Source organism: Danio aesculapii, chromosome 9, assembly GCF_903798145.1.
Source record: "Danio aesculapii chromosome 9, fDanAes4.1, whole genome shotgun sequence".
Taxonomy (NCBI): domain Eukaryota; kingdom Metazoa; phylum Chordata; class Actinopteri; order Cypriniformes; family Danionidae; genus Danio; species Danio aesculapii.
The window spans coordinates 31,544,791-31,570,654 of NC_079443.1; the positions used below are offsets into that span (position 1 = coordinate 31,544,791).

General features: G+C 36.4%; 2 protein-coding genes across 2 annotated transcripts; one reads left to right on the forward strand and one right to left on the reverse strand.

Moving 5' to 3' along the window:
- The first annotated feature begins 459 nt into the window (after positions 1–459).
- Positions 460–10,170, forward strand: acp6 (acid phosphatase 6, lysophosphatidic). Its single transcript, XM_056465444.1, has 11 exons — positions 460–553; positions 1,174–1,342; positions 1,609–1,737; positions 2,462–2,592; positions 3,000–3,079; positions 3,191–3,278; positions 5,359–5,491; positions 5,578–5,678; positions 7,217–7,309; positions 7,800–7,965; positions 9,547–10,170. The coding sequence occupies exons 2-11, from the start codon at positions 1,181–1,183 to the stop codon at positions 9,679–9,681; spliced, it is 1,218 nt and encodes a 405-aa protein (XP_056321419.1). The 5' UTR covers positions 460–553; positions 1,174–1,180; the 3' UTR covers positions 9,682–10,170.
- A 92-nt stretch (positions 10,171–10,262) lies between these two features.
- Positions 10,263–25,575, reverse strand: si:dkey-229b18.3 (uncharacterized). The gene is made up of 7 exons (XM_056465437.1): positions 24,216–25,575; positions 17,048–17,121; positions 16,718–16,952; positions 14,153–16,350; positions 13,757–13,966; positions 11,229–11,331; positions 10,263–11,143 (listed from the first exon to the last, which is right to left on the reverse strand). Exons 1-6 carry the CDS (start codon positions 24,526–24,528, stop codon positions 11,230–11,232), a joined length of 3,132 nt encoding a protein of 1,043 aa, XP_056321412.1. The 5' UTR covers positions 24,529–25,575; the 3' UTR covers positions 10,263–11,143; position 11,229.
- Positions 25,576–25,864: the final 289 nt, after the last annotated feature.

The window sequence follows — 25,864 nt, forward strand, 5'->3', positions numbered from 1 at the left end:
CTCCAGTTTTTATTGCAGTATACAATAAAAATACCCAGCACTTTAAATCGTGAGCTTTCTTTTCTGCACACTCCATTCACGCACAACATACAGTAAGCTGACCTCTACATGGGTTGCTGTAGTGATATTATATAACTGATATTATTAACTATTATTAACTGCCCCTTTAACGTTATGCTATTTATATACAGGGTTTATACACTTTGTGGGGATGGCAACTAGACTGCATTCGCACCATTCTACATCCTTAATATATATACATGCTAGATGTGGTAAGACTATACCATAAAATGTGCTAAAAAATAGACACCATATACCTCATGCCTAAGTACATTACGCCAGTAAAAGAGTCATACATGGATAAACACGGGAAATGTAGTTACACAACATCCTGTTTTCGCTACAGCTCACAACGAAATCGTCGAAACTAAAACTACACATCCCAGAATGCACCTCACAATTTGCCGGCGTAATGTCCAGTCTGCCAGAAACTGAAAGGAATGAGTGGTGTTCAAAACCAGTGGAAATAACTCTGCCGGCTATAAACCTTCAGGTTGGTGATATTTAAAGTGATCCTTTTCTATATGCATTTGCTTTACATAATATATTTAATCTAGCGCACGATGATTTGACGATTTAAAAGAGCCTGTAGGTGAAACTTGCAGATGTGACAAGCAGCATAACTGAATGAGGCAGAAGTTGGACTTATGGAAATATACTGACACGTTTTGGTATATAATTACACATTATATCGTCCATAACTATAAAGTGTATACAGTGTAGAAATCTTGTTTACGTAATACATAAAAATGTCTCTTGGTGGTCTCTATGACTTGTAGCTAGCATATTGTAAGCATGTTAGGTTAAAATGTAGACATACATTTGTTGTACAGTAGTCAACATTTGAAGTGGATCAACATATTTCATTAAAGTTGTCCTTAAACTATAGAAGAACACCTATTTTTGCCTTTGGACAATTGTAATAAATGTTCAAATGTTGACTACTTTAGTCACATTTACATTTTAATTCAATTTACAAGTTCTAGTCCTGTTGTAATTGATAAATAATTTCAATAAAGTGCTGTTCAGCTTTATTTGGAGTAGCAATTTATAACACAAAACATAAATTTCCCCCTATAATAATACCAATGTAAGTGTTTATTTCTCTTTCAGGTGCATCATGTGGGCACGGGTGGGTCTCGTAGGTTCAGTGGCCCTCGGGTCAGTGTTCTGGTTTCAAAAGAATAAATCTGAACCCTCTCCATACGAGCTTAAATTAATTCAGGTTTTATTCCGACATGGAGCGAGGACGCCACTGAAATCCATACCAGATGTTTTGGAGGTATGTTTGAGTGATGAGTGTCCCTTCTCTGGCCAGAGTTTTAATGTGGGCTTAAGGTGAAATGCTGACAAACCTTTTCAGTTATACAAATCTCAGAGGAATCTAGAGAATGCACAAACGGGCCATTTATTCCTGATTGTTTAGACGCTTGTAATTTGTCAGCCTCAATCTTAACAGTATGCTTTTTACTGAGACAGTGGCACTGTCATATGTTTGTAATAGTCTACATGTTGATGCCAGTTATATCTAGTGTTATGTCTCCCTAGGCACAGTGGTCCCCTGAGCTACTTGAAGCGCCTGCGCACACAGAGATAGACTATATGGTTACAGACCTGCAGGGGGGGCCCAGACCCCCAGCTCCTGTGGAGGACAGCTACAGGGCCAAAATATTGACGGTAAGTTTATGTTTGAGTATTTGCACCACATTTTTGCTTTATATAATATAAAACACATTGGCGTACAACTTTATAGTTAAGTAAAGGTTCTTTTTTCATTCGCATGTCTTCATATTATGTATAAATGAGTCCATCACAAGTGAGAATAAATCATTTCACGATCGATTGTGTCAATGAAAGATAATTATTGTATTTTTTTTATTTTAAAGAGCAAATCTCTGGCATCATATTGAAATATATTATATAAAGCTTTTTGAATAGAGTAGAAAATGAAAGACCATGTTTTGCTGAAATGGAATGCTCCGCAAAGAAACATTGGATATCAACATGGTTTTGCTCATTTCCAGGTTGCGGAAATGTAAACAGGTTATATGATGTTATAGAACTTAGTATAACTGGAGTTATGGTTAAAACGGTCTCAAAATAAAAATTGTAAATAGGATTTAATTGATAAGTACAGGCATCGGCCAGAAAAAGGCAGTATTACATAAAATATGGATATTTATTATCAATATTTAATGCCTAGTTACTTTTCACCCACCCTGTAGTGTCATTTTCATGCATGTTTATACTGTTGGAGACATGTTTGGAATGAAGTGGATTGATTATGTCTGACATTTACTGTGTAAACAATAGCAGTCCTAACTGTGTTTAGATGAAAATTGTGCCAGCATGTCATATTAGCTGAAAAAATGACAGTTTTTATTTACTCTTGCTTCTATAGGGTGGAACTTATCCAGGTCAGCTGACCACAATAGGCATGCAGCAGCTGTATGATCTGGGAGTGAGGTTACGAAAAAAATATATCCAGGAGGAGCCCTTTCTTACGCCTACTTTCAACCCTAAAGAAGTGTAGTGAGTGCGGTTGATTTGATGATTGTGTATTGAAATATTCATATTTTACTGCACCATTTGCGCTATTCCAAAAATTTTACCTTAAGTTGTATCTTACTAAGGAGGAAAAATCATTAACACTTACATTAATCATTAACACTTACATTAATAATATATATACTTATAGTAATGTTCTTCTTTGTTTCTTGTTTTTTCTTTGACTCCTACATAATGTCAACATTTTCTAGACCATTAGTAAAATGAAAGGTTGTGTATAACTACTAATAGTTGTATCATTTTATTAATTAACGATAGCAAAGATTAATGCATTGGGTGCATTAGGTAATCTCATTAAGGTAATTAATTTTATTGTTGTTACTAAAAAAATGATCATGTTTATAAGTATAAATTGCTGTATCAATTTACAGCATTCGCTCTACCAACATTGTACGCACTATTGAGTCAGCTAAGTGTTTGGTGGCTGGATTGTTTCAACAGGAGCAGGCAGGTAAGGTGCAGCTCACCTTCACGTTTTGTGTGGTTTGCTTGATTAATGGATGAGATGAGCATTACCCCCTCCTGTGTTTGTCTTTCCATGTTTGATTTTCTCTACTCTAAGGTGTTGTGTCCATCCTCACTGATAAGGCTGAGAAGGAAGTCCTCTATCCCAACTATCATGGATGCAAGCTGCTCAAGATGCTCATTGGGTAAAACCTGCAGTTTTTTTATATTTATCGAACTGAACAAACAACTTTCATAGAGAACCACTCATAGTGATCTGTAGCTCATTTTGGAAACAAAAAGGAATAGCACTATATATTAACTGTCAGTTTACTCACATTTTTTCTTCAGTTTAGTTGGTACACTGAAAAAAAGTGTTGCATGCAAAACTGTTGCAAACAAATTATTTACGTTGAATTTAAACAAACAAATTAAATTGAGCAATGTTCAACTTAATTTGATTGTTTAAATTCAGCCCAAATAAATTGTTTACAACCACTTAACGTAAAAAAGTTGAGTAAATCCAAGGAATCATCTTTGAATAATTTTTTTCAGTGTATAAAATACTAGTCTTTATGATTCACAAAATACATCAACAGCTATTGTCATGTTGACAGTCAAAAAGCATATAGAGGCAAAACAAAATTAAAATCTGTAGCTGATGATACATTTTGGTCTTATGAAGTGAAAAGATTGGTCTGTGAGACAATGAAATCTGTATGTACAGTTCAAGTCAGAATTATTAGCCCCCCTTTTATTTTTTAAATATTTCCCAAATGATGTTTAACAGAGCAAGGAAATTTTCACAGGATGTCTGATAATATTTTTTCTTCTGGAGAAAGTCTTATTTGTTTTATTTTGGCTAGAATGAAAGCGGTTTTTAATATTTTTTTTTTTGTTTTAAAATTATTAGCCCCTTTAAGCTATATATTTTTTTGATAGTCTACAGAACAAACCATCATATACAATAACTTGCCTAATTACCCTAACCTGCCTAGTTGACCTAGTTAAGCCTTTAAATGTCACGTTAAGTTGTATAGAAGTGTCTTGAAAAATATCTAGTAAAATATTTACTGTCATCATGGCAAAGATAAAATAAATCAGTTATTAGAAATTAGTTATTAAAACTATTATGTTTAGAAATGTGTTGAAAAAATCAGCTCTCTGTTAAGCAGAAATTGGGGAAAAATTAAACCGGGGTCTAATAATTCTGACTTCAACTGTATATGTTTAAAGGAACATTTTGTTTTATGTGTCCAAGTATGGTTTCTCCAGAGCCATAGAGAGATAGCGATTGTGACAATGGAAATCCAAAATGTTCAATTATCATGTAACTTATGTAGAACTCCAATATTTCAAGGAAGTACTTTGCAATAATTCAAATTATGTTAGATAATGTTAAAACATAGACATTCATATTTTTAAAAACTTTTTACCTTTCAAAAGTGAAAACCCAGTCATCCTCAGCTGTAAATTCTAACTTCTGGGAACTATTGAGGGGCTCCATGAGCCACCATTACTGTTGAAAAAAAAAGAACGTTCCATTGAAGTCAATGGAGTTGTTGCAAATCTTTCTCTATGGCTTTAGATTTCCCATACACATAATTTATGCTTTGCATTTCACCCATACAAGTGTACACATTGCTCAGATTGTGGTATTGAGGGTGGAACAGGTCATTTATTTCCTCCTTCTACAATTTCTATCAGAGCCGAGACTCGAACCTTTCACCTTTGGGTGAATGGTTCACAAGCCTGACTCTGTAACCTTTCGTTTTTTTCAGGTTCTTTTGATAGAGAGTTCATAAAAATATTTTTATAACGGAAAGGAGGTTTCTTCAATACATTTCCAAACGTAATAGTTTTAATAACTGATTTCTTTACACATTAACTTGAGAAACACTAGCTGTGCTTTCTGTAGACAATCGAAAAAACATATTGCTTAAGGGGGCTAATAATATTGGCCTAAAAATAATAAACTGCTTTTATTCTAGCTGAAGTTTAAACAAATAAGACTTTCTCTAGAAGAAAAAATATTATAGGAAATACTGTGACAAATTCCTTGCTCTGTTAAACATCATTTGGGAAATATTTGAAAAATAACAGGGCTAATTATTTTGACTTCAACATACACCCTTACAGTAGTCAACATTTGAATATGATATATATTTCAGAATAGTATATATTAATATTGTAGCTAAATTCAAATAATCATTAAAAAAATATGAGTATTTGTTTGTGATTGGTTCAACACTGTGTCTGGAATTGACTATGGTTCATCAAATGTAGCAATCGTTGGGCAGAATCATCCACACTTCCTGACATTGCTACAGACCTGCAGAACATCCAGGATGATTTGGGTGTGGATGCTCATCAACGTCTCGACTTCATCCTCATCCGAGATGACATGGTGGCCAGAGAGGTAATGTTCCCATTGCTGATACATTATACAGGTGCATCCACATTGGCATTGTTTCTCAGATAATTTACTTCTATTATTGATCCCAGACCCATGGCCTGCCGCTTCCTACAGTTCTGGAGCAGTGGAGGAGTACTATAGAACAGAGAGCAGTTGATATGATGTACCACATCTATGAGCCCAGTAAAAGGTGAGTGCACAATCAAGTGTATGTCTCTCAAATGGCGAAGAAATTGATTTATACGTTTATACGCATGTCTTTTTGTGCTAGTATTGAGATCTAGTGAAATGTCAAAAATAAGGTGTTTAAAATAAAACAAACCAGCAAATGCTCTTTTCACATCATGGAACATACTATTCTATTGACTTTATTCTGCGATGCGGAGGTGCGCTTGTTTTTGTAATTTCCGATTTTCCAATTAGAACTTCCGATTCAGCTGCCTATGGGAGAAAAGAATAATTAACGGAAGAGAACAGACAAACTACTTGCTCTACATTATAGCTATACATAAAAGAAGATTATATTTAGAAAATATCAGTTTGCAACATAAAGCAGCAGAACAAGCTGTTTTTGATGTCTAAAAATCAATAGAAGTGAATGAGACTGGAAGTCTTGAGCCAAAAAGACTTCAATGGCTGTGCACTCGTAAGGTCAATATATTTCAATATTTATATTTATATTTTCAATGGGGCAGGACTGGTGTTGTGTTGCAAAAATATAAATGACTTTATCTGCAGAAAAAAAAAAAGTTTGCCAAAAATTCCATCAAATTCATTAATCTTTTAAAAGCACTTCCAATGTACTCCATCTGGGTAAAGTCTAGATGAGATACACAGCTGGCCGGAAGTGCGGTATGCACATCAAGATAGCAGCATTTTGTATGACACTGTATAACAATAATTCATATTTTTACAGTATTGTGACGGTTGGGTTTAGGGTTGGGGGTAGGCATTAAAATATACAATTTATTGGTTAATTTAATAGATAACATAAACAATACTCGGTGCAACTACAGTTTTTACATTACTGTGACGGTTGGGTTTAGGGTGGGGTAGACGTTAATAAAATACAATTATTAAAATATAATATAATAACTAATAAATAATTTTCGTTAACTTCTGGTCATAACCATATCTGATCTAGCAACAACCCTCCATCTGCCTTATTTTGGCCAATCAAAGAGTAGCCTCACCCTATATTCTCACTATTGGTCAGCCTGGAGAGTGATTGACAGATTGTTTTGATAGTGTCGAGGAGAATCAATGTTTACTCATTTAGGATAAACTCGTGAATTGCATTTTTATAATAATCTATGTATTTGAACAAAAAATACTACTTACTGTAAATACACCAGCCTTTAAGGACTCAAATATTAAAAAATATTAATATTGTAATTTTTAACTTTCGCCAATTGGTTTTTTACTCGCCGTTGTCGCCACTGGCTTGCGTGGTTCGGGATCTGTAGAGCTGCGCATCGATGGATTTGCTCTTCAGTGTTTGGACTCTCAGTAGTGATTATTAAACCACTGAGCTAAGAACTGAGCTAAACTGAACTGAACTTAAACACTGAAAACTAGAACTACACTGTTTCAATTTACTATAATCTTCTATGTGAAGCTGCTTTGACACAATCTACAATGTAAAAGCGCTATACAAGTAAAGGTGAATTGAATAAATATTTGTTTAAGGACCGCAAATATGTGTATGTGTTTTTGTTTTTTCCTCAGGCAGAATTTGCAGATGTGCGTGGGTCCTTTATTTAACATGCTCGTAACCAACATGGAGGACAAAATTCAAAGCTCCACCTCCAATCAAGACAGGTACATTCATTTTAACCAGTAATTGAAACTAGACTTGCTTTTACTGATACTTTTGTATAAACATGCTCTTGCAGTTACTATTAAACATGTAAAAACAGTATAGTTCACCCAAAAATGAAAATGTACTCACACTTAACCCTTCAACAGGTTTCAAACTTTCATGAGTATTGTTCTTCTGTTGAACACATAAGAAGATATTCTGAAGAAAGCTAAATACCTGGAACCGTCAACTTTCATTGAAGGAAAAAAATGTACTATGGAAGTCAATGGTTACAAGTTTACAGCATTTTTCAAAATATCTTCTTTTTGTGTTTAACTGACAAAAGAAACAGCTGCTATCTGCTGTTTCCAGACAGTAAATGTCAGTGAGAAAACTCTAGATTTGCTGCCCCATAGTGGACAGACTGTAAAAGTCCAACTGAAAGACCCTTTTAATGACTGCGTATGGGAGTTGATGTTTGTGTTTTATTGTGTGTGTTTAATGACCCAGAAAGCTGTTCCTGTACTCTGTGCACGACACCACACTGATGCCATGTCTGATGGCTTTGGGGGTTTTTGACATGAAGTGGCCACCGTACGCAGCGGACATCACACTGGAGCTTTACCAGCACCGGCAAACTAACCAGCACTATGTAAAAGTATCCTACATTGGCCAGGTAACACAACAAAGACGCTTAGCCTAGCACACAAAACTTGTGTTTAATGTTCGGTTACAAAATATACAGTGGAAGTCAAAATTATTAGCCCTCCTGTGACTTTTTTAAATATTTCCCAAATGATGTTTAACAGAGCAAGGGATTTTTTCACAGTATTTCTGATAATATTTTTTCTTCTGGAGAAAGCCTTATTTGTTTTATTTTGGCTAGAATAAAAGCAGCTTTTAATTTATTTAAAAACCTTTCAGGTTAAGCAATATTTTGACCAATAAACAATATTAAGCAGTATTTTTTGGATTGTCTACAAAACATTGTTATACAATAACTTGCCTAAATATTCTAATTAACCCAGTTAGGCCTTTGAATTGGACTTTAAGCTGAATACTAGTATCTTGAAAAATATCTAGTCAAATATTATGTACTGTCATCATGGAAAAGATCAAATAAATAGATTTTTAGAAATGCTTCCGTTAAACAGAAAGTGGGGGAAAAATTAAACAGGGGGGCTAATAATTTTGACTTCAACTGCATGTCAGGAAATCTGACCATAAACGTTTGAATATTTTAATTATATGATTAAGATGAGGCTTAATTTCATTACCAACATTAGCAAGAACTTGTTATGAAGCCTATTTGCACCCTGCCCATGGCATTTCTCATAAGGAGTAGGGGTGTAACTCCGGTGCCCAGGACAAACTCCATCCATCGGCCCTAACGGATCATGACCTCTTAATCATCCCCATCCACTGAATTGGCTATATCACTGTCTCTCCACTCCACCTATAGCTGGTGTGTGGTGAGCGCACTGGCGCCGTTGCATCATCCAAGTGGATGCTGCACACTGGTGGTGGTGTGGAGAGACCCCCCCCCCCTCCATGATTGTGAAGCGCTTTGGGTGTATGCCATACACAATAAATGCACTATATAAATACAGATTACTTACCTACTTACTACTATTTATATGGTTTCTTTACTGTAATTTTTTTTGTCGTGATGTCCAGATTTAAAGGCTTTATTGTTACGAGTTGAAGACAATTTAGTTTAAATTTAGTGCTTATTCTTTTTATGTATTTTAATAAGCCTTTATACAACATTGTATTATAATTTAAATGATTGCGACACGGTGGTGTAGTGGGTAGCAATGTTGCCTCACAGCAAGAAGGTCGCTGGTTCGAGCCTCGGCTGGGTCAGTTGGCATTTCTGTGTGGAGTTTGCATGTTCTCCCTGTGTTCGCGTGGTGCTACGGTTTCCCCCACAGACATGTGGTATACAGTAGGTGAATTGGGTAAGCTAAAATTGACCGTAGTGTATGGGTGAATGAGTGTGTATGGATGTTTCCCAGTGATGGGTTGCAGCTGGAAGGGCATCAGCTGCGTAAAACATGTGCTGGATAAGTTGGCGGTTCATTCCGCTGTGGTGACCCCAGAATAATAAAGGGATTAAGCCGAAAAGAAAATGAATGAATGGATGAATTTAAATGATTAAACACATCTTGCTGATAAATGGGTAAACATTGCTGTTTAAATGATAGTGGCATATTTTGGAGATTCTTAAATCGTTTTTTTTTAAATATGCTTACAGGACCAAAAAATCCCAGGCTGCAGTGATGTCTACTGTCCAATAGAGGAGTTTAAGAAGGCAATGGCTGTTTATTCTCTACCTGACGACCGTTACTATGCACTCTGTGAAAGTGCAGATGATAAACGCAAACTCTGATCTTCCACTTGCTGTCAACTCTGACTTACCCACATTTTTTAGATCGTTCTGGGTTAAAAAAAAAACAAAAACCTGGAGCTTTGGTCTCTTTTACATGGATTCAAACGTTTATATTCACATAGACCAGTATTATGGATGAATGAAAGAAACAGGAAAATGATGTTTATCACGGGTTGATGACATTGACACGTCATAATATTATATTAAGCATACATTTTTAGAGTTAAAATATTAAGTGTGTGTGAATTTATTCAAAAGGGAGGTAGTTTGTAATCTTTATTAGGTGCCTTCATTGTTTTCAGTGTCCATCATCTGAAACTGCTCCAGATTATTGCTGCAAACTCATTTTTAATAATGACAGTTGATGTTTAAGCATCAGATTAAGCGCTGATAATGGTGATATGCAAGTTCAAATGGTGAACGCTTTCTTACATGTTCACTACCGCTATGCATATTAAATTATACACAATAAAAAAAGACAAATTTAAATCTTCTACTCATTTTTAAACATTGGATTAGTGTAATAAGCCAAAATACCTGAATGTACGTACACACACACACACACACACGATGCAAATGTGTAAATTTTAAAATGCAAAATTTATTTATATGGCTATTTGGTCGTTCTACATTTTAAACTTGTGTTTTCAGACAAAACACCTCAACATTTAAAACTTCATATAAGTCCATTGCATTTTGTGTTAAAGAAGGATATGCATAAAAAGTCAGACAAGGAATTATCAAAGGAGGAGGAGGAGAAAGGGGGAAACAAAAAATCACATTAGACATTTTGGGATTCCCTTGTTTTGAAAGACACAGTAACTCTCGATTTGAAAAGCTGTAGTCAAACAAATGTTTTCACAAAATGGCATCTCGCCATTCTGAGATTTCTAGAACAACTCGAACCCCATTTACCCAACCTTCATTGAAAAATTCCTGACTAATTTCTGTAATAGGTTTCTCTAAAACATTGCCAGACAGTCCATCGGCTCCACTCCAACAATCATTCAAGTACATCCCAGTCCATCGCTTCTTTCTTAGGTTTCAAAACAAAGCTAACATTAAGTGCACTCAAGATTATGCCATTTATAAAAAATAATCATAATAATAACAATAGTAATAACAACTGTATAATTACATTAGTATTAACAAATTTAAAGCATTCTACACAATTCTCATTATACACATATATCACCTTGACCATCAGGCTTCGCCCCCTGAGAAAAAAACACCATGGGTTCAAGTTCAGCTTCAACACATCTGTATCAATTCCGAAGCAACTTCAGTTTAGTTACTTAAATAACAACAACAATTATTGAGCAAAAAGACCATTAAACCATCATCAAATTATTTACATCAATAAACTCAACCTTATTGTCATACATCACAGATCCTTGGTATTTACAGCGTTATTTAAAGAACAAAGCTTTGTTCCTCTTCATTTAATCCTGTAGCTTTTCGCCTAAAATTTGAAAGCCGTACATTAAAACGTATGTGAAAATAAATGAAAACCCAAAGATTGAGACATCTGTAGATTACAGACTGACCTCACTGAGCAGCAATGCACTGGCGGCATTTGTAGAGCTTGGTGTTGTGTGTCCTTATGTGATTTCTCACATTTCTCTGTCTGAAGAACGTCTTGCTGCATAACTGCAAGAGAGAGAATGAAGTTTGAAAATAGGAAGAAACCAGATACAGAACTACAAAGCCAGAGCGGTTGGATGGCTGAAGTAAAGTTTTTTTCTGTTTAATAAAGAGTGGGCCAAAATGATGGAGTGAACAAGAAGAAACGGGTTTGAGATCCAACTTCAATCCCATGCTCTACCAATATCCTACGCCAACTCCAAATGGTGGTCTTTTACTCTAAGGGCAATAAATCATCTTTACCTCAACCTTTTATTTTAGCTCCCTAAAGTAGATAGACAGGCTGCTTTCATTGGGTAACCAATAGAGCATGTTATTTATTGCCACATCCGCAACTTATGGCTATTTCATGACAAAATAGATATACATAAAAATATCACAATAAAAACAACTTCGTATTACAATAAAAAGTTACTTAGACAAATATATGAAACAAATAAATAAAATTCACATAAAAATAGATTCAAAGTTAAATATGATTTTTCAGTTCAATTTTTGATAAATAATTTAAGATTCTTCCTGGTGGTACCTTTTTAAAAATAGCCATCAAAGTACTCTCCTTATAAAAATAGTGTCTAACGGTATTCAAACTTCCACAGTCTAACAAAATGTGTTTCATGGTAAGAGCAGCTTGGCAGTAATTACATTTAGGTGGTGCATCGTTATTCTGTAAATACAAATGAATCAACCTAGAATGTCCAATTCGACATCTAGTATAGACAGTTTGTTCAAGCCTGGTCTCAAAATTCTAATTCACAAAATGTCTTTCATTTATTTTCGGGTTAATTTCATGTAATTTATTATTTATTTATGCAGTTGTCCCCAATAGACCATGTTGAGGGATGTAAACATAAACAATGGTTCCAATGTATTTCCTGTTTTATATTTCTGAGAATCCAAAAAGAGCCACATATTGATAAATAATGTTATGATAGCTGTTTTAACATTAAGTTATGATTGAATTACCTCATGTTACAGTTATGAAATAGTTTGATAACAAGCAGGAAATGTTCATGGGTACAATGACATGACTACATTGAAATGGTCTAAATAGACATGAATATGGAATCTTCTCACAGTATGGTTTATTTCAAACACCTGACTGAAGTTAACCTTTACCAAGAGTAGAACAAAACATAGCTGTCAAATACTTCAGTCTACAATAATATTAATTTAATAATCAAAATAGAGGTCAGGTCAGTCTCCTCAGCAGGGAATAAATGGAGAACTTAAGCAAATGTTACTATAAGGAAAGTAATTAAATGCTATTTATAAATAAAATGTTTTATTGAGATGGATTGTATGGGTGTAAATGGCCAGATTGGGTAGCTATACATGAACAAAGGAAAATGAAGACATGTTAAAAAGATTTAAGACCTACAACACAACATTTCAGTAGATTTAAGACTTTATAAATTTAGCTTTTGAGATTTAAGACTTTAGGACCCCGTGGATACCCTGCTTGCAGCTTTTACTACACACTACAGATCGTTAGATTACTGAGAAGCTACACAAACAGCTGTGATTATCGCAGAAGGGCTGTCTTGACATCATAATCGTCTGATTAAATCAAATTAATTTTTAAAACCCTTTTGCATAGTTTATTAGTGAACTCTGTGTAGCAAACTCAATATGCTCAATATGAACGCACAAGCTGGAGGTTTTACTGACAAAATGGGCATATGGGTGATATCACAATAGACTGCATCCTCAATTTGACTTAATTAAAAGCAGTCAGGTATAAGAACAGAACCATTCATTTTACCTGCTTAAAGAAGGCAATTTTCTTAAATGTATCAAACATAAAATAACAACTTGTTCAACATTATGTTCTGCTGCTCCCAAATGTAGGCTTATACTTGCACATGCATCTTGCCTCCTTTGCCATAGTATGCTACAGCAACAAATTATGTCATTTGGTTTGATACTAAACTGATACGGAATCATCTTTATCTGCATGAGGATGCACTATAGCATAGGTCTCAAACTCAATTCCTGGAGGGCCACAGCTCTGCACAGTTTTCCTCCAACCCTATCAAACACAGCTGATTCACATAATCGAGGTGTTTAAAAGAGCCATGAACACCTTTGTTAGTTGGGTCAGCTGTGTTTGATCAGGGTTGGAGCAAAACTGCAGAGTTTTTAAAAAAAAAAATTTCAATTTTTTTTTTATTTCTTTTTTTTTTCTATTTTCAATTTTTTTTTTTATTTAATATATTTATTATCTGTTTTTTGTCCTGTCTCAGTAATCCTGTTGCACTGTAGAAGCTTTGTCACGAAAACAAATTCCTTGTATGTGTGAACATACCTGGCAATAAAGCTCTTTCTGATTCTGATTCAGATTCTGAGCTGCGGTCCTCAGGGAACTGAGTTTGAGACCTATGCACTATAGACACTGTAGATGCACTGATGTCACCACTATTTTACATACCGGGCAGGGCCAGTGTTTGCCTTCAATATGCCTGATCTGGTGCATTATAAGGGCATCACAATCCCTGTAGGAGGCTCTACACTGCAGGCAAGTATGTGGTCCTTTGGAGGACTTGTCTTGAGGACTCTTCTGCTGTTTCAGACGTGCCCGTCGGATGGATTCCAGTAGGACGGAACGGCGACTGCTCAGAGGAAGCAGCTTATTTACATTCTACAGAGACAAAAAAAAAAAAAAAACATGAGTCATTTCATGTTTATTACTAGTTTAAATTTAGCATCATTCTTTCCAATGACTGACAAGTGTTTATAAAATAGATTGCACAAATGTTTATAAAATAGTTACGTAGTATGTAAATAAACATCATCAATTGTTAGCATGAGAAAAACCTTTACTCACCTTTGTCTTTGTAGGCTCTTTTGTCACTTTGCAACTCCTCTTACTGACCTGGGGGTGTCTTGAACTTCGGCTAACATGTGATGTGTTTGTTTCATTTTTCTCTGTTTTCACTCGAATGCCAATTCTTTGGGAAAAGGGTGATTGTCTGTTGCCAAGTCCAGCCCAGTGAGGCCCATTTAGACCCGTCCGATCTGGCATTAACCTGGCCCTCACCCGATCTTTCCTGCCAGGTGACAAATCACAATTGGAACTACTTCCGTGAGACACTGACCGAGTCAGGTAGATGTCCACACTCTCCTCTTCTCGTTTGATGCCACTTGGTGGCCGACAGAGGCCAAAGAGGAAGCCTTGATCCAACAGTTTGACGGGTGGTTTGCTCTGACGCTTCCCCAAATCTGAGGGATCATTGGTTGGGAATGGGTGAGCTAGGGGCAATGGGTCAGCTGGTTCTTCCTTTATGGTTTTGTAAAGAGGATGGCTATGAAGATGCTGATGGTTGGAACCATCCCAGTTCATAACATTATATTGAACCTCTGGACTCTTTTTTCTGGTTCCACATTTCATAACTTTTCTATTCTCCTTCACCTGTGTTCCTCTTTCTGTTCTGCTGTGTCTTCCTTGAGGCATTCCTGAAGCACGACTGCATTTTGTTTTGCTTTCAATTTGTTTTGAACTCTTAGGTTTACCTGTTGGAGGAGGCCCAGGTTTGTGCCGCGACATTGTTGTGGCTACCCTTACAGTGCGATCTGCTGGTGGGCGACCCCTACGTCCTACTCCTTTAGATGGAGTTCCCTGTGAGCTGCAGACAGTATTGCGACGGTGAATAGGCTGTAGGATGGCACTGTCTGAAGAGTCTCGTTTTATTCTAAGCATAGTGCTTTTTGAAGGGGAAGAGGGATTGTGCGCTGGTCCTCTGCCTTTTCGTGCAGGTGAGGAAGGTGCTTTGTCTTGATTTTTGTGGTGACGTCTGATGGGACGATCGATTGCACTGGAGTCTGTCTGCAGCAATGACCTGCTACGTGTAGTTCTTGCAATTGTTTGAACAGGATCAGGTCTTTTTCTTTTAGACCTCTGTTGATTCCAAGATTCTTGGAGTTCTACTTTCACTGGTCTGTTCAGCAAGTCCATTCTGCTCATGTCACAGAGAGACAGAGTAGGATTAACAGCAGCAAGAACCCCTAAACTCGTCCCAAAACTCAGTGGGACATCTTGTGCACGAGGTTTACGTCGAGCTGTGAGAGAATAGTCACTGACTTTTAACTTCCTCAGTCGTTTTTTTTGGCCCCAGCCAGACAGTTCCTCTGGACCTGGGACCAGAGATTTTCTCCGCAAGCCAAGAAAGCTAAGAAGGCGGTATTTCTCCTGAGCACGTGGGCTGTGCACCTCATCCTGAGGGACTTGTTTACATACATCCTCTTCTACATCCTCCTGCTTTACATTTAGTGAGGTAACACGAGTGAAAGATTTTGCCTGAGACTTGGACGGAGTCACTGAGATTTCATACTGGGGCTTATATACCCGGTAAGAAGAGGTCTTCTTCTTTCTTTTGGTGGAGAGGTCAATTTTGGGCAGGAGTCTGCGCAAAGCAAGTGCAGCGCCAGGTGAAGAACGAAGCAGACGACGTGATGGAGAAGAAGAACGAGTTGATGTGCAAGGAGATGTTGAGATGACAGATGATGTAGGGCGGGTGGATGTTTTTTTCTTGCAGGATGGAGATTTGAAGTCCATAAGTTTCATTCTGCGATTTGGACTGCAGGGAAAGCCGTTTTCCTCAACCTGAAAACTGGACAGTGGTTGGCACTGAAACTGAGGGTTTGAGGTTTCTGTTTCAGACTCATCTGTGAGCCTATCAACAGTGTGCTCTCTGTACTGTGCTTGGATGCAACAGGAAGAACCTGAGCCTTCTCCTTCCTCATTCGGTCTCTTCCTCTTGTGTCCCACTTTACCCCCTGAAGTTAAGGAGTGGTCTTTCCTAATAGGTCCAGCCACTGAATTATTTGGTTCTCCAGGAGTACTGTGCATGGGATGTAACTGGCAAGTTTCTCGCTCCCTTTTGATAGCAGAGCAAACCTCAAGAGCAGGCCACATGCGTAGATGGCGGGCCATAGTACAAACCTCTGTCAAGATATCCAGATTCAGATTGAGGGTGGAAGTGTAACAGAACTCTAAGAGAGCAAGCAAGCTCTGTTCACTGAAACCTGTATGATAAAGATGAATGATAACGGATTAATGCTCAGAACTAAAAAATACATTTTAGCACTGAAATGAGATCATGATTCTGTAGCCAAAACAAATTCCTTGTGTGTGTGAAGCACACTTGGCAATAAAACTGATTCTGATTCTGACAGTCTAAAAAAGACAAGGATTTGCTGGAACACAAATGTGACAGATTCTGTAAAGTAGGAAAACTAATAGGAAATAAATTACTAGAATTTTCAGAATTACAATAACTCCCCTTAAGGTGTGGAATAAGCTCAATTTTAGAAATACCCTTTTTATATAAATACAAGTGTGAACAAACACTGATTTACAGTGATTTTGCTTGAATATGTACTGCACCCATACCTGTGAGGTCAACATGTGACTGGGGATCAGTGGCTGTGTCCATTTCGGTAAATAACTCCTGAAAATATTCACTCACTGCAGCAAGGACTGCCTTATGAGCAACGAAAGACTGGCCGCCACCAGTTTTCAGTGTAATATCACAAAAGAGTCCTGCTTCCCGTTGGCTATTGAGTTTACTTAAGACTTGATGACTGTGGGATTCCACCATTCTGGAGATAAGACTTACATCTGAACACTGGAGACATAAAAAGTGAAAGTAAGAGAGTAATTCAAAACAAGCAGTAAACCTGAATGAGACATGGATAACGAATTTTAAAAAGTCAGTCTTACCATGGATCTTTCAGACTGACTGAGTTGGCATTCCTCACAGCCTAAGACATAGTCTCTGACCTGAAAATACATTCCTAAAAAGGAAGAACAACGTACATTTACAAAATTATTACAGAGAACAATTTGTCATTGTATCAACCATGCAAAATGAAAGTCAGTTCTCTCAAACCGCTCCAATTCCACAAGTTGCTTAGTTCTGTGTGGGCATAACCCATTCTCTTTCACTTTCACATTAGACAAAATGGCAAACTTAGTTTGTGTAGGAATTTCACTTCACAGCAGGTGCTTGGCATTAAAGATCAAAAGTTTTGAACAGAGCTATGTCCTATTAAACTCTTAGAAGTAGAGCTTTAGTCAGTAAAATCACAAACCTGCCAATAGAAACAGTGGTACAAATATATTTTCATATATATATATAAAATATTACTTACCTACTTTACATTTTAAATGAAGGGGTGAAGGGGTGAATAATATGGGTATATGGGTCCTATTCATTAACAACTCCAATTTTAAATTTAATGTTTTTATTTTTTTGTTCTCAATAAATATTTTGCTAAGTTTATAACAAATTAATTAGACTTTTTTTGCTTTTTGGCAGGGACAGAATTTACTGCTGTTCAGCCCCAGTACACTGAATTGAGAAATCATTGAGCAATTCATTCAGCACTGAAAGTTCAGAACTTTTTATTACTCCCATCACAACAAGTCCCAACTTACCACCGAGTGTGAAGTAAAAACATATATCATCCTCGAAACAGTTCTCAAGGGACTGTGGAGTAGTGTAGCACAGAAGTTCTAAATGAAAGTTTGTGTGATTCAACCTCAGAATCATGCTGATCCATGAACTTTTATGACTAGTCACATGACCAATCACATGACTCTTAACCTCAGACTATTTCAATGGGACAGTACCTGAGATAAATGCATTGAAGATCGAGCTTATCAACCAACTGTAGGGAGTCAATGCGGTCCGAAATTTACAAGCCCTTGACAGAAAATCAATAGCTAAAACTCAACTTTAGCTGACATTTGGCTCTAATTGTGGAGATCAACCAATAAAGGCAGTTCTGAGGATTACTTTGACCAGCGCATTTTACCTCTATCCTCTTAAGGCCCAAGGTGTTTTTTTACATGCAATTTTATTTCTCTTTGCTATTTGGGCTTATTAGAACCCAATTAGAATACAAACCTAAGTATCATCTTTTGATATGATGTACTTTTAGAGAAAAATTATGTCCATGTGCATGTGCATGTGGACTCGAGGTTCGAATTTGCATAAAACAGTTTTTTTCCTGAATTTTTTTATGCATATTTAACAGAGATTTTTTTTTATTTGCTTTGACTATCAGAGAGTAAAAAACTACTTTTTTTCTCATTTTGAACAGTTAAAAATAGTGTTTGGGACATTTCATATGCTGCAAAACAGTTGCAGGATGGCACTGTGTGTCTGTAACAAAATATAAAATATTCAAAGTATTTTAAATAGCCAATTAAGAGCTAAAAGGTGCTGTCCATGTGTGTGGACACTCAAGCCCTAGAAGGATATAACAATGATGTGCGTGCTCATAGTAGAGCTGCACAATTAATCGAAAAAAGATCTCGATCTCGATTCAACCCCCTAGACGATCTTAATCCAGCATTTCTACGAATCTGCCAATCATATTATTTTCAAGTTCAGGAGAGAAGCAAAGGCGGCAGCACGAGTCTTTTCATTGTTTCACATACATTGCTCAGCAACATGGACACCTCCAAATGATGTTGAAAGCGTCACATACTGTATTTATAAGGTATAATTCGCCTAAAAATGTAATTTCTGTCTTCATATAATGCTGTATTCGCGGCCGGGAAATCTTACGTGACGTGGCTGCTGACCGTGAGCTGTTACCACAGAGTGGGCGGGCGCGCGCTCAACTTAATGATAGACGCGCACTCGTCTACTTTAGTGAACAGAACCTGCATAGGCTGTGAGTAACAGGTAATAAAGTTGTAAATAATATTCAGTTCGTGGCACAGAGAGATCATTTGGGAGCCGCGCGCGAAGTATGAACAGCCCTTAGCAGTGAAAATGAAACCGAAAGCGTGCAGATAATTTAAATGATCATATCGTATTTTAGAGTTATGATTGAGACAAGCATTTAATATGTTTTTCTTTCATAGCGAACACACAGTTGTGCATGAAAATAAATGTTTACAGTGTCAGTATAACTACTCTGGCCTATGTAATGATGATTTTACCAGAGAATAAAATGATCTAATAATGTTGTCAAATGACAGATTGCAAGCCTACATCTCAAACATAATTCAACATCAAAATTATTACAAGTAGAACAATTATTTATAGAAACCAGTAGAAATACACGTATTATTATTGTTGTTGTTTTACCATATGTTTGAGAAAAAACAATAATAATTGCTTACTCATATTAAGCTTTATTTTACATCTACAGAATCGTGAGAAAATCGTGATTTTTATTTTAAGCAAAAAAATTTAAGATTCTCATTTTAGCCAGAATCGTGCAGCTCTAGCTCATAGTAGTAGGAATGACCAGATACCCTAATTTTGGATTTGAGACAATACTAGAATGTAATGTCTCAGTATCAATACCACATATATATATATATATATATATATATATATATATATATATATATATATATATATATATATATATATATACACACACACACAGTGTTTCCTCTAGGATTTTTTCCAGCTGTGCAGCAGGTCTTTTACACAAATCTACCAACTACCTATGGCATTATTTCAATGACAAATGTCGTGAGCGCAGTATTACATGTCGAGATCGCATTTACGAGCATGCGAATCTTTTTGCTTGCGCGCCGATTTCCTCTGTTCGTGCACAAAACTTCTTGCACGCCCCCTCCAATATACGCTGCTCAAGCGCAGATCTACTTGTGCGCTCTCAAATAAACAATGCTGAAGTGCGATTTATAGCGTTTATATGAAACAAGTATGTCTCCAACATTTATAAGATTTGCTAGGAATATTTATGAATTTCTCCAATAGACCTACAGAGCGGCATTAATGCCTCCTGAAGTAAAGTGAAACTGCAATAAACTCCAGCAAAATAAAGTCATTGTCTGCACAACTACATACCTTTATCTATATATATAAAGTATAATTATGTAAACTTTGTTCATCTTAACTGAAAGCTATGTCGTGTTTGCTGGCCTCACGCACCTGTCAGTCAGTCAGTCAGCACGTCACATTAAAGGGTTAAACAAATAACGCACAGCACTCTTACGGTTACAGAAAAGGTTGTGCTGTTATAATTCACTTACCTTTTAATACATTTTGTTACGATTATTACCCGTTATTAAAAAAACAACAATGTCTGAATGTTTTGAATGAGAAGCTGTAATGTAGCCGTGGCGTGATGAATTTTGGTATATATATATATATATATATAAAAAGAGAAAGTGAGATTAATGAAAATGTAAAGGATGAGTAAACAAAAGCTCAAAATCAAGTTATTTCTCTTTTCTATTGATTTTTCAGATTTCAGATTCATACTATTACACTAAATATAATATAGAAAAACTCTTGCTTCATTCAAATTTGATTCATATTTGATTGTTTTAAATGCAAGTGTAAATTAATTATTACAATTATATGACCAAATCTAAGCTGGTTCTAGCGTGTCTCTCATACACACACATACAAATATACATGCATGTTTGAGCTTTCATTTTACTCATCACATCGTCTGTATTTGTGTTGATTAGTTAACTTTTGAATCAAAGTCAACTCAATCTACTTTTATGAAAGATAAATCATGCACGCACCTGTTGATCTCTACATTTTCACAAAAGATCAGGATGAGCAAGTGACAAAAGCTTGTCAAGTTTTGATGCGTTCCCACAGATTTATAGCTTGCATACAGGCAATAAGGTCAGTTTGTTGACATTTATCATTTCTTTTATCTGTAAAAATAATGCCAATTTCACCTCTAGTAATGTAACCTTATTCACTGGTTTTCGAGTTCATTAATGGAGATTCATCTGTTTTTATGATCCATAATCTATATCAGTGTTTTCCAGTACCTGTATACTGTGCATCCTGAATACGTATCCTAAATAGACATTAATCCAAAGCTATTAGTATGCAAATTACAGGTTCAAAGCTCCTGGAATAACTCAAGGTTAAGTGTCTTAAGTGTTTAATCAACCAACCCGAATTCAAACCAACCTTTTAGTTAGTCCATCACAAAGCTATCATCTAAATACCAAGCATAACAAAAAGTGTATCTGACATTCCAGAAACAGTTGAGGAATTATAAACATCATAAGATTTCTTGAGATAAGGTGTCCCTGACAGAGATTCATCATCCCTGCCCTCTAAAACCTCCATAAAGTTGTAACGCAGCATAAAAAGCCACACTGAAATAAGCCAGCTCCAATGCACATCAAATCTCCTCAAATCAGAGGTTCGGCTATATCAGAGTAGGCATGGGCATAAGATTCTGACGGTATGATAACCTTGGATAAAAATATCACAGTTTGGTGGTATTGTGATCACTGCTCTAAAATATATTCTTTTAAATGTCTGGGTAAAAAACAAAAACTTTTTTCCACTTTGAACAAAATATATTTTATTTTTTGAAAGATTTATAATATTTTGGAACAGTAAACATGTCAGGCTAAATAATTCAAATGAATCATTGACTTCTGCCGTCTTCATTTGTTTCAAAAACACAGATTTCTTTACAATTCAAAAACATCTTTGGATAATTTTTTTCTGAAGATACTGTTGTCCTAAAAAAAAAGGAAATAAAAAAATCTTACACATATCTTAGGAACGGTATTACAGAAAATTTTGGCAGTTCCAAAACCTTGACTTCTCCAAACCGCGGTATTCCTTGAAAACGGTTATCATTCCATGCCTACATCAGAGCCATCATCATTGGTGCCACTCTCACGACAATCAGTAAAAGTCAGGTGAGTTTGAAAAGGCAACCTTTTCTCCATAATAAGACTTTTGAGAGCTTGATACACTGTTCGCTGTGATTTTTACTCATTTGTGAATAGATGTATGCCATATCTGTACACTTTGCATGTTAAATGTACTCACCATGTACTTACACTCAAATGGTTCTAAGCTTTTATGAATTTCTTTCTTCTGTTAAACACAAAAAAAGCCATTCTTAAAAATGTTAGGAAGTCAATCACTGTTGCTTTCCAACATTCTGCAAAATATCTTGCTTTGTGTTCAGTAGAAGAAAGGAACTAAACTGGTATGGAACAATACAATACTTGTTACAGCAGTAGAACATCAAAGGGATAGTTCACACAAAAATGACTACGTTTACATGGACATCAGTAATTGAATTACTTGCATTAATCAGAATAAGACAATAATATGATTAAGGTGTTTAAATGAGTTGCTTTGTGAATGTTTCTTTCATGATTCTGTTTTACATGTTATGGCACATATTTCAATTAATGTGATTGCGTCACCATGCTATCCACATTTCGAGTTTTGTGTAATTTCAGGCGTTTCATTTTTAATTTTTCAACTTTAACTGCAGTTTGGCACTTTCACTTTCATTTAGCAACATTTCATTCATGCCCCTGTGACAAATGATATTGGATGTGAGTATGAACTGCTGGAAGAGTGTTGTTATAATAAAATTTGATACCGCACACCGAATGGGAAAACGCCTTTGATTGAGGCGTTTACATGTCTGCAGTGCACTTAAATAATGCGACTAAAATTGGCATACTCCACGTCTTAATGGATAATTGGTGTCCATGTAAATGCACTCACTGACAATTCTGTCATCATTTACCCGCTCTTCACTTGATCAAAAGGTTTCTTTTTGTTTGTTTGTTTGTTTGTTTGTTTGTTTAATACAAAGGAAGACAACTTTAGGGTAAGTAAATTATGACAGAATTTCCAATTTTGGGAGAACTATCCCTTTCAGCTTAAATTATATTTTGCTATAAATTGGTTAATCTTCAGGCCATAAATGATGTAGGTTACAATTTTTTCTGTAGACCATTAAAAACGTTTTAGTGGAGTTGAAAAAATAGAACTAAAACAAAATTGTGTTTAATGCTGTGAAACTATTAATTATTACATGTATTAAAGTAAACTGTCATGAGCGGTTTCATGACTCTGTCTGTAGTGCAAGCTTTTAGTTACATTATGATTTACTGTAATTCACACAGACACAATCTCACAACTTTATGCTGTTTGTTTACAATGGAGAGGGTGGATCTGTTTTTGTATCATTCAGTAAAGATGTTCTTTTTAGCTACTTTTATCCTAAACGCTGCAATTTATGAGTACAATTTCGTTCACATGAATGATCTCAACTGGGAAGACTTACTTATCAGATTCCTAACACTTAATGTACATTAAACTGTTTCACTGCCCAGCAAGCATTTTTTAGTTTTAAAAGATGTCTAATAGACGTCTAAACAGTCGTCTTGGCTAAAACAAGGCTAAATTTGGACTGTCAGTGAAAATCTAATAGACAAATACAATAGAATAGGCCAAAACTAGCCTAGTCATCAAATAAACCAAAATGACTACACATATAAAGTCTGTCTAATATGTCTATTTGATGACTAGTCTTGTTTTGGGCTGTTCTTAGATGTCTATTAGATTTTCACTGACAGCCCAAATTTAGCCAAGCTGTTTACCTTTAGATGTCTATTAGACATCTATCAAACACAAAATTGTTTGCTGGGTCCATAAGGAGTCATAGGAGATTTTATTTTGCTTGGTGACTTGTATGAACCATCAAGAATGCCATTTCCAGCAAAAAAATCTTAATTAAAGTACTAACCATATATCTCAAATGGCCCGAAGGTTAGTAAATTAACAACAGATTTTAATCCCCTGTATTCAACAGAGTCAGGTGGATCATTTGCATAAACTTACATGGCCAATAGTCGCTGTTGCACGAAGGATGTTGACAGCTCTCATAAACACATACACAGTATTATATATTCATAAATATAAACAAGTTAATACCAATGTTTTAATTAATGCTTCATTAACTTACTTAAAATTCCTCAATGATGATTTACTTCAAAGTTCGGATAAAAACAAATCTAAAACAGGTACTTCATTATCGTGTATTGGTAGTTACAAAAATATATTTACAAAAACAAAAGAAGCAAAAGAAAAATGACAAACCTTCCCACCAGTAGTGCTCGGCCACCAGCCTGTATGTGTCCTCGAGGGTGTGGTGCAACTTGCCGGGTCTCTTCTCGTGGAAGGTGGCAACAGACTGAAGTCGCTTGTCTTCAGCCAGAACCTCCCGATACTGGATGAAACCCTTCTCCAACTTTTTGCGGAAAAGCGAGCCGTCGATGACCTCGAAGAAGGCTGAAGCTGAAACGGACGCGCAGCCGCCGTTCACAAATCCCGCGCGTGCCCGCTGCTCGTCCGCTGAGAGTTTAGTAGTGCGAAAGGTGTCATCAGAATCGTAGGTGCATTCACTTGCCATTTTAACCGGGGTTCTTTCTTTAAACACTCTCACTTTAAGTGCAGCTTGTTTCTAATCGTTTCCCCTGTGTGAAAAATGCTGAACCTTTAAAACAGGCTTCGTCCACCGACATTGAGACTTTTGTAAATCCAGAAGATGCTCTGAGTGTCTGTGAAGTTGAAACATTCACAGAAAAATCCTCGAAATGGATTTTTAAGAAGCAAGTTAAATCGATTATGTATAAATAACAGTCTCACGTTAACAGGTCTCCAGGTTTTTGTTGTTGATATGAAGCACTGGATTAGAAGTCGAAATATTTTAACGTTACTATAAAGTCCATCATCTTTGGTGCTTAAGATGTGCCAGACATTTTCACATCCTATCAAACGTGAAAGGCTGCATGAAAGATTGAATTCAAGACAAGTAAATAACACTACCAAAAGCCATTTTCGATCACTGTTGATTATTCAAAATAAATTAAAAAGCGGAGAAGCGAATTGCAAGTTTCACAACAGCCCGGTGTTCGTGAATTAAACAGAATCACGAACAAAAACAAGCCGATGCCAAATATCTCGAAATCTCCGAATCTGTCAAAATCGCAGTGGTTGCCATCCGTTAACATGAAATTACAATCATTTAGCCAGGTACTTTAGGGCCTCTTTCATCAGATGTAACTACACTTGAGTCAACAATGTGTCACGAACCGCCAACTACGTCATAATAGGAGAGCCAAGCGTCCACATTTGTCGGGCGGGCAGCAGTAAAATCGCGCGGAAGGGTCTTCCTCCTCTCGCGCGTGCAACTTGTGATTTCTTGAACTCGGTCTCTCAGCACGCCGCAGCTAATCTGTCGCGCGACCTATGCGCGAGAAGCGGAGGTCTTCCCGAAACACATCCAAACGCACGGCGGCCTCCAGAACCGACAATATCATCCGTGGGTTCCCCTTAACGGACTCCGAGTCCGTTCACGTAACGTTAAAGCCAGTCAGATGATCAAATATTCCAATTTTTAACTCGTAGTCCTCTTGTTGGTTACCATTCGTCAACCTAACTTCGCCTCGACGCCCAATTGCCTCACCCCCTCCCTTCCTCGACGCCTATTGGAGTACTCTTTAAAGAACAGCCGCTGCGGACAGCGCCATTGGCTCTTTGGGCTGTCACTCACCAGACTGTTTTCCCTACTTTTTCCCTACATGAAGATAGGTTGTTGACGTCAGCGTTACCTTACTTAGTGTCAAGTTTATCAATATGAAAAGCACAACAATGCGAAAATATCGTTTCGCTTGGCCTTATTTAATTTGAGCTCTTCACAGATATATAATACAGATATATATCTGCTTGAGTGTCGAGATCATGTC

Excerpts from the sequence above, each read along its gene's own strand:
- acp6 (XM_056465444.1), top strand. The coding sequence starts at position 1,181 with ATGTGGGCACGGGTGGGTCTCGTAGGTTCAGTGGCCCTCGGGTCAGTG. Across the intron at positions 2,593-2,999 it reads TTCAACCCTAAAGAAGTGTA|CATTCGCTCTACCAACATTG; the intron begins GTGAGTGCGGTT and ends ATCAATTTACAG. Across the intron at positions 7,966-9,546 it reads AAGTATCCTACATTGGCCAG|GACCAAAAAATCCCAGGCTG; the intron begins GTAACACAACAA and ends ATATGCTTACAG.
- si:dkey-229b18.3 (XM_056465437.1), bottom strand. The coding sequence starts at position 24,528 with ATGGCAAGTGAATGCACCTACGATTCTGATGACACCTTTCGCACTACT. Across the intron at positions 16,953-17,047 it reads GTCAGTCTGAAAGATCCATG|TGTTCAGATGTAAGTCTTAT; the intron begins GTAAGACTGACT and ends TTATGTCTCCAG. Across the intron at positions 11,332-13,756 it reads GCAAACACTGGCCCTGCCCG|TTATGCAGCAAGACGTTCTT; the intron begins GTATGTAAAATA and ends TCTCTCTTGCAG.